The sequence below is a fragment of the Echiichthys vipera genome, assembly GCF_963691815.1.
Source record: "Echiichthys vipera genome assembly, chromosome: 12".
In the NCBI taxonomy this organism is placed as follows: domain Eukaryota; kingdom Metazoa; phylum Chordata; class Actinopteri; order Perciformes; family Trachinidae; genus Echiichthys; species Echiichthys vipera.
The window spans coordinates 29,733,071-29,742,369 of record NC_139837.1 but is presented as its reverse complement, the minus strand read 5'-3'; the positions used below and the strand labels follow the sequence as shown (position 1 = coordinate 29,742,369).

General features: G+C 38.4%; 1 protein-coding gene across 1 annotated transcript; it reads right to left on the bottom strand.

The window, feature by feature from the left end:
* Nucleotides 1–311: 311 nt before the first annotated feature.
* dio2 (iodothyronine deiodinase 2) lies at nt 312–3,981 on the bottom strand (the record flags this gene model as incomplete). Its single annotated transcript, XM_083923904.1, has 2 exons — nt 312–902; nt 3,757–3,981. The coding sequence occupies 2 exons, from the start codon at nt 3,979–3,981 to the stop codon at nt 312–314; spliced, it is 816 nt and encodes a 271-aa protein (XP_083780030.1).
* Nucleotides 3,982–9,299: the final 5,318 nt, after the last annotated feature.

The window sequence follows — 9,299 nt, the reverse complement described above, 5'->3', positions numbered from 1 at the left end:
AAAAATATTAAAATCTGCATAAAATTATTAAAACTGTATTACTTTATAAAACATTTAACAACCGGGGATTTTCCCTCTATATATTTATTTGATGGAAAACACATGAAAACATGATTTTTGCAGCAAAAGCCAGCATATTTTAAAAGTAGAAGAAGTTATTCCACAGTTCTGGCTCTTAATTCATTACAGCCTTTTGGCAGATGATGTCACCATAATACACTTGACTTTTGTGCTCATATAAACCGAAAGATCTCTTATTTTTCTCATTGAAACATGGGACATGTCCTCCCTGTATTTGTCCTTGATTGCTCCTACCGCTTACCGTAGCTCTGCTCCAGCCACTGCTGCACATCCTTCAGACTGTAAAAAAAAGGCCCCTTACCGCCCAGGTAGGCAATCTTTCTCTGTTGTACTATACACACCCGTTCATTGGACACACCGTAAGCCACGTTAGCATTGTTGTCCATGCAGTCTGCCACCAACTGGCACTGTGGTGGCAGGGAAAAGTGCTCAATGAGTTTGCGTGCCGCTCCCAACCTCTCCTCCAGGTTCTGGTGTTTCCTAACATCGAAAGAGCAAGAGCCCATCGGAGGGGCCACCCAGCCATCAGACGGGTGAGCCTCATCAATGTACACTAACAGGAAATCAGCTACATCACTGAAGTCCTCCACCAATTGCCGGAAAGTTGGCAGGTGGCTGATGAAGGGGGGTCAGGTGGCTGAGCCAAAATTGACCACCAGAGGGCGGTCTGATGACTCAAAATCCAGAAGGTGGCACTCATCTCCATTTCTGATCATGGAACCAGATGGCACATCAGCCATATCACAGAGACTGCTGCTCCACCGGGGGAAATCAGGTACCTTCACAACTTTGGAATTGGGTGCCTCGCAACCAAGTTTCACCTAAGGAAATAAAAATAAAGATCAATGTTTACTCACACAGTGTACACATCAGGGAGAGCAAAAGTGGGCTTGGCTTTTATCTTCGAACTTATTTTCTTTTTATACTGAATAAGAATACAGCACTGCTGGAAGCTAAATCAAAATTAAATCGTACATTAACACTGACAATAGATTCAGCTGGATGCTAATTCAACACTAGTCATCATTTACCTGATTCTTGTGCTTGTCACACTGATTTGGTAAGTAAATATTAAATATAATACCGTTTTAATGTCTTGTTGTAATTAAGCACCAGGAATGTACTTGCTAGTTAGAGATAACATTAGCTAAAGTTAGCTTAATTTTAGCCTACACCATGTGGGTGCAACTTGGCCCACAAGGGTAAAAGTTTTATAACCCAGGACTTTCAAAATTTAAATTACAGTGTTTCCCCTATAATTGTACAGGCCTGGCAGCTACCAGGCCAACTAGAACCTACAAACCTAAGCATAACACAAATATATATTATGTTTATTGTTCAAACTGTGAGGCCAGAAATATCAGCACACTTGTAGGAATGTTAACACACATTGTTTTCAAAATAAATAAATGTTGCTCTTTCACTCAGGATTTATTGATACAGATCAGTATTTATGTTGGTTAGGAAGTAGTATATGCTGACTAACCTAATCAACAGACATGTTAGTCTGATTTGTTTGAAAATAGTATTATATGTTAGCAAGCTAGAAGTGTACCTTCTATCGTCCTTCTATCTTGTTATATAATGATTGCTAGTTTTGTTTTGTTTTTTAAACAAAAAACTGTTGGACAGAAACTGACCCGACCACGGATAAGCGGTTGGAGATGAGATGAGATGAGACACTCAGAATAAACAAGTTATTCTAAGTCACTATCTTAAGTTCATTTTACTTATTTTTTTGAGGCAATGAGTTTGCATACTTTTTTAAGTATAGCCCACTAATTATATTTTACATTGTGTGGCTATGAGGTTAACATTGGGGCAACCACCTAGGAATAAAATTACCAGGTGTTTTCTATGTTCTTCTCTGCTGACACTGTGTGATTGCAGCATTAGGATTAGAATGGTAAAGCTATCATCTGAACAGGTGCAGACCCATATACTATTGAGAGTTCACTGATCCCCACAGCCTGGTTTGTAGTTTTTGTTTTAAAAAAAAAAAGTATCAATGTGTGTATTTATTCCTGTTGTTCTACCATACATCCGCGACAAATTAATTTTCAATAAATGTCTATCTTATCTTATTTACCTTAAATAAACACAAATTAAACTATAGACTTCAGATCATAGTTGATGAACCCAACAAAGAAGATTATCATTTTTTAACAGTTACGGTAGTATATTGTCTAGTGGTCTTCGCTTTAGCTGTGCACAACCACCCAGAGTCTGCATTCTTAGCAGAACTGAGCATAATACAGGACATAAACTTAAAGGCTAAAAAAATCAAGGCTAAACCATACATGATCAATATGTTCAGTAAGCTACAGCTGCTGTGATTAGACACGTTTTTTCTTTTTGTTGTTCATTTTGTCTGATGACTTTCCTCATACAATTTTGTCTGCAGCTCAGCAGCCATAGTATTTATGAGCCATGCATTTCATAGCTTACTTGTTAGTCTGACAACAGAGATAAGGAAAATATAGAAATTAGAACAGCTATGTTGTTGATTCAGTTGCATTAGAACACAATAAGAGCTCATACATTAAAAATCTTACTAGTAAAAGTACAAAAGTATACTACTACGTAGCTTCCCAAAAGCATGTGGGCCTACTCTATATGTAGACTAGTCAATGTATGTAAGAATGTAATACTGGTTCATAATTAATGATGTATTTAATGTACGCATGGGTGCAGATCCTGGGGGGGGGGGGGGTACATGTCCTCCCCAATTTCTGAAAAACATGTATCCCCGCCACATAAAAATACTCTAAATTATTCAAAAATAAAGACATGTATTTTCAGACTTCACATTCTTCACATTTTAGATTCACCTCTACACATAAATGATTGAAATGGTGGAAGAAATAATTTTGTTGGGTCAACTTGTGTTGTGTTCATTATAACTGTTATTGTTGTTATTACTAATAGTACTGTGTTGTTTTTTTAGAATGGTTTACCAGCATAAATGGCATTGTAAAAACATAATCAGTTAGTTAGTTTACACAACTTAGTTAGGACTTTATATTTTGATCCATCCATATAAATTAACCATGTATAAAGTAGTCCGTACTGGGAGAAAAGCAAGATGGTGAGAAGAACTGGGGCTGAGTAGACATTAGATGACGGGGACCCTTAAAATGATGAACATAACAGTTCAGTAAGATTATGATTTACTAATATAACGGTTCAGTAAATGATGATTTACTAATAAAACAGTCCAGTAAAATGATGATTTATTAATATAAAAGTTCAGTAAAATGATGATTTACTAACATAAGAGTTCAGTAAAATTATGATTTACTAATATAACAGTTCAGTAAAATGATAATTTACTAATATAACAGTTAAAATGTTGATTTACTAATATAACAGTTCAGTAAAATGACGATTTACTAATATAACAGTTCAGTAAAAGGGTGATTTATTAATATAACAGTTCGGTATGATGATTTACTAATGTAACAGTTCAGTAAATGATGAGTTATTAATATGGTGGGACTCTATAAGGTATGAGCTCATACTGCCCCCCCACGCGTCGTATGATAGACTTGTATTGACATGTAAAAGACAAAGTTTCAACTTTTAAATTGATTAGTTTCGTGGATTGATGACAATCCATCAGGTAATCGATCAGCTCACATGAACCGAACACGAGTTGATCGGCAGAGACTTTACCTGTTTATATGCGTCTAGAAGGAAGCTGTTCCAGATGGAGCGCAGCCCCGCGGAGGTCAACATGCGGCGCCACTCTCCGGAGCCGGCGGACCTGGAGCAGCTGAGCAGCGACACGGCGCGCTTCACCAGCACCACGGAGTCGTACAGGGCCAGGAAGAGACAGTTTGAAAAGAAACCAGGGAGTATCTGGAGTGTCACGAGCAGATCCTCACTCGCCATTCCCATTGTGTCTTTCTGCGTTTATTCTACCGCAGCGAACTATTTCACACTGCCCTTCGTTCCGCGCAGCGCTGCATCGTAGATCTCAGTCGCCCCCTCAAACTCTGTACCCTGCCGTTGCGGATCGCTCGGGACTGAGTGAAGAGGAGGAGGGAGGTGTATCAGGTGGATCTTTGTTTGTTTTGTTCCGCTTCAGGTGTTGAGCTGTGTACGCACCTTCACGAGACAGCGGGAACTCGATCACTCTCTAAACACAAGAGCAATAATCATATTAAGGCTAAAGGCTTATTTTTTGTAGGAAGATTGTTGCGTCAGATGTAGTGAATACCCCTGCCCCCTCCTTCCTCTCCTCCCTTAGGACTGTGCTGCAGGTCCACCTTTGGTTTTCTCTTCTTTCTTCTCTGTTTTGTGTCTACTATCAGGCATTGTAATTGTACTAACCCTACTGAAAAAAGTAATAGTCTACAAACACTTGTCTTGTATAGGCCTATAGGATTTGCTCTAATGTGTCTGCCAGATATATAGATGTTCTGAATTTGGTATTGATCCTAAGGGTTGATTTCTTTTCAATATCCATTCATTTTTGCAAGATCCTAAGAACCTGTTGCTACAAATGCATAAAAAATATAAATAAAATCAACAAATAAAATACATACATAAACATACAATGCTCTAAAATTCAACCCATAAAGTCTATCAAGTTTTGTTTTGAATGGATTTTAATACATGTTTTTATCTGTATCAAACTGGGCCAGATCTGCTCCTGATCCGAAATATTAATTTGGCCGTTGAAAAAAAAGAGACCGGCACCAAATGCTAATCAAGACCTGGCCCAAATCTGTCCCGATTGCATTTTGCTGTCTGGGATGCCTTCTGGATTATGTTTTTGCCATCATAATAAGGACACTTTTTTAATGAATGAATCTATGAAGTAACAAAATGTTACACCTATCTGTAAATACCACACTTCTATTTGTTTTTGTACAATATCTTCAACAAATAAATCGCTTGGAAAAGGGCAGTGCCTATGTGCTTCTGCTTGAGATTATGGAATTAATGTAATCCAGCATGCTTTGGGAGTATAATTTCCCAGTTTTTAGCAAATGTTGCACCAGTATAAAAATCCAGTCATTATTCACCTTTTCCTGCAGGATAACAGTCCACTTATTTAATATTTAAAAAAGGGTTATTTCACAGCAGAGGCCTCCTCATATATATATCCCTTACCCAGGTTACTGGCTGTGAACGTCTGAAGATCAATCTCTTGACGCTGCACTTGTTCCATTAGATACATATTGTTATTTGCCCCAAACTTCTCAGAGTTTCTGTCAAATTTAGTCCTTAAATCTGATAAAGTAATCATTGTAGGAGATGTTAATATGCATGTGAACGTTGTTAATAATAGCCTTAGTATTGCGTTTATCTCTCTATTAGATTCGATTGGTTTTAGTCAGAGTGTACATAAACCTACTCACTGTTTTAACCACACCCACAACCTTGTTTTGGCTTATGGTGTGGCTATTTTATCAGACCATTATTTAGTAACTTTTGAATTCATATTACAGGACTACTCACCTCTGGGCAAAAGTTTCTACACTAGATGTTTATCTGATAGTGCTATAACTAAATTTAAGGAATTGATTCCATCTGCATTTACTTTAATGCCTTATTCTAAGCCAATTATACTTGTTATATTTTACCGGGCTCCTAGTCCGTACTCAGAGTTTCTGTCAAATTTAGTCCTTAAATCTGATAAAGTAATCATTGTAGGAGATTTAAATATTCATGTGGACGTTGTTAATAATAGCCTTAGTATTGCGTTTATCTCTCTACTAGATTCGATTGGTTTTAGTCAGAGTGTACATAAACCTACTCACTGTTTAAATCACACCCTCAACCTTGTTTTGGCTTATGGTGTGGAAATCAATGACTTAATAGTCTTTTCACAGAATCCTATTTTATCAGACCATTATTTAATAACTTTTGAAATCATAATACAGGACTATTCACCTCTGGGCAAAAGTTTCTACACTAGATATTTATCTGATAGTGCTGTAACTAAATTTAAGGAAGCGATTCCATCTGCATTTACTTTAATGCCTTATCCTAATATTCCAGATTCCTGCACTAACGTTTGTCTCTCTGAAATTGATCATTTTGTTGACAGTGTTGCAGGCTCACTACGAACAACACTCGACTCTGTTGCTCCTTTAAAAAAGAAGATAATGACACAAAGGAAGTTAGCTCCGTGGTCAAACTCACAAACCCGTGAATTAAAACAAATATCGCGAAAGTCTGAAAGTAAGTGGCACTCCACTAAACTGGAGGAATCTCACTTAGTTTGGCAAGAAAGTCTAAAAACATATAGGAAGGCCCTCCGTAATGCAAGAGCAGCCTATTACTCATCTTTAATAGAGGAGAATAAGAACAATCCTAGATTTCTTTTCAGCACTGTAGCCAGGCTAACAGAGAGCCATGTATTCCTATAACCCTCAGTAGTAACGACTTCATGACCTTCTTTAATGACAAAATTATTACTATTAGAGACAAAATCAACTAGCTTGGCACCAATTTTTCTTCAAACCCAGGAACCTTAGAAACAACTGTACGACCTGATATATTCTTGGACTGCTTTTCTACAGTCGACCTTAACAAATTAACCTCTACTATTTCAGCATCAAAACCTTGGGCCTCATTTATCAATCTTGCGTGAAAACGGGCGCAGATCTGAGCGCAGAATTGGTCGTAGGAAAGGACCCACGTGTGATTCATGAAACATTCGTATCTGACCAATCTCAGCGTACGAATGAGCGGGCCTTGATAAATGTGACGGCTGAATTCGATCGTCTTTAACATGTTATGCCCCTAAATATTCCTGTTTCGGAGGCCTCGCCCACTGAGGTCAAACACATTTCCGACACACAGATCGGCATCCTGACATCCGAGATGGAGCAAAATAAAGATGTGCTTTTTGTCAGTCTTAAGAGTGGAATAAAAACGCTGTATGGAAAAGAATAACGGAGGCAGTCAACCCGAAGCAGCGCTCCACTGTGACCCGTGTGCGTGTGTGTGCGCACTGTTGGACAGGTCTTGTGCCGTATTCAGCACCCCTGCCGTGAAATGCACCCCCTCGCATTATAGGTGATATTCTGTATCAGAAGAATGTTGTTTCCACCTATAGGAGTAGCTTATATACAGGTAACCCAATTAAAAGCAAACACCTTTGAACATATGAATTGCAAGACAAACTGGGATTATATTTAGGAAACGCTGAGTCAAATACAATCAACTTGCTCAAAAGATCCATTTCATTCATTTAGTAATTATGGCTACAGTATATTTCCACAGAACATACAACAAGGTGTTGTTTTGTGTTCGCTATTATCCAAGTTTGTGATTTTAAACTCTTTAAAATAGTTTAAAGACTATAAGTAACCAATGTTCTGACCGTTGTGGGTTAGCTGTATATAAACTACTCCTATAGGTGGAAACAACAGCCTTCTGATCCAGAATATCACCTATAATGCGAGGGGGTGCATTTCACGGCAGGGGTGCTGAATACGGCACAACACCGGCGCTCTTGCTCTGTAGCGCGGTTTGCCAGCGGGGTTATAAGGTATTCCGTAAGAGAACACCTTTGTCACCTAGAACCATACCAAGATGTTAATCATCTGATACCTTGTTTGATTTAATGCAATTTATCGAGGTTAGCCACCAACCGAGGGGATGACTTTGGCTCTGCAGTGCGTCTTGCTGCAGCCGCGCGCCAACACATTCATTCATTAATTCAATGTCGGGGTCGCGGGTAGCTGTAGCCGAGCTGTTTTGAAATATAAAAGAATCGCGTGTCCCCACCTGGCCACCACGTTTAAAAGCGATGGCTTGGCATCACAAATCACCTGTACATTTATCGAGTGGTAGTTTTTGCGATTGATGAATGCGTAATCATTCATGGATGGTGCCTTCAGACGCACATGAGTACAATCAATTGCTCCAACCACAATTTTTATTTTTTTTATTCGTTTTAAGAATCCGTTTTGATCTGTTCTTAATATGTGACTGCTTATGCTTAATGACAGCTGAGATTTGTTCATTATTTTCAGCCAGATTTTGCTGTGCTGCACCGCAAATACACAGGCTCAAATGTGCGTACACAATCTCAGACCTGACGTGAGATTTGATCGTAGCTCCCGCTCACGTCCAAATTGATAAATGCCGACGTTTGCCAGGAAATGGTCGTACGCACGTTTTTCTGCCGTACGTTCGTACGATCTGAGCCTCTTTTCTCTCTCTCTGTATCATTCATGTCTCATCAATGCATGTTACAAATTTAGCTTCTTCCCGGAGCTGTTTGTGCTTTGTCGTCTTGCAGGTCTCTGCTGTTACTGTTACGCTTTGGTTGCTTGCATCTCTGGAAGTGTGTCTGTCTGTCTCTCTCTGTCCATCTGTGTCTTTTCTCTCTTTCTCTCTCCTTTTCTTCCTCCCCAACCGGTCAAGACAGATGGCCGTCCTCCACAAAGCTGGGTCTGTCCGACGTTCCTGCCTGTTATAGGGAAGGTTTTCGTTGCCACCGTACTCTACAGAGGAATTGTTGGGTCTATGTAAATCATAAATAAGTCATAGAGTGTGGTCTTTACCTACTCTGTAAAGTGTCCTGAGATAACTTTTGTTATGATTTGACACTATAAATAAGATTGAATTAAATTGAATTGAATTGAAAGAAATCCGCTGTGGCCACTTGTTGTTGTTTCCATGGTCCCAACACCTACATTGAAGGGAAAAAAGTGACTCAGTGAGATACAAAGGTATTGTCAAAATGAGGCACAGTGGTACCACATAGCCCTAACAGTTGAACATGTTAAAAAGTTTAAAATGAAAAGAAATGGTAGTTATAGTAGAGGTTCAAGGTTTGTAAGTGTCTATTTCATTGCTTGTTCTCTGACATAGTATAGAGTTCATTTATTTTGCTGACATCAGATAACTTTTGTTAACATGGAATGTTTTATTTTTAAGGCACTAAATTTGTGTTCTATTAATGTACATTATAACACAAAATGGAAGGCAGTATTTTTGTTTAGCAGAAGTTGCAATACTGATATTGTTTCCTTACAAGAAACTCATTCAGATAACGATGATGAAAAATTCTGGAAATCACAATGGGGAGATGCAATGTATTTTTCTCATGGCTCAAATTACTCAGCTAGGGTTGCAATATTACTTAACAAATTTAATAGTCCATAGTTTCAAATGAAGGCCGGTGGATTATTTTAGTTTTGAAAGTTGACAATTTACTGTTTACTATTTGTACTGTGTACGGACCTAAT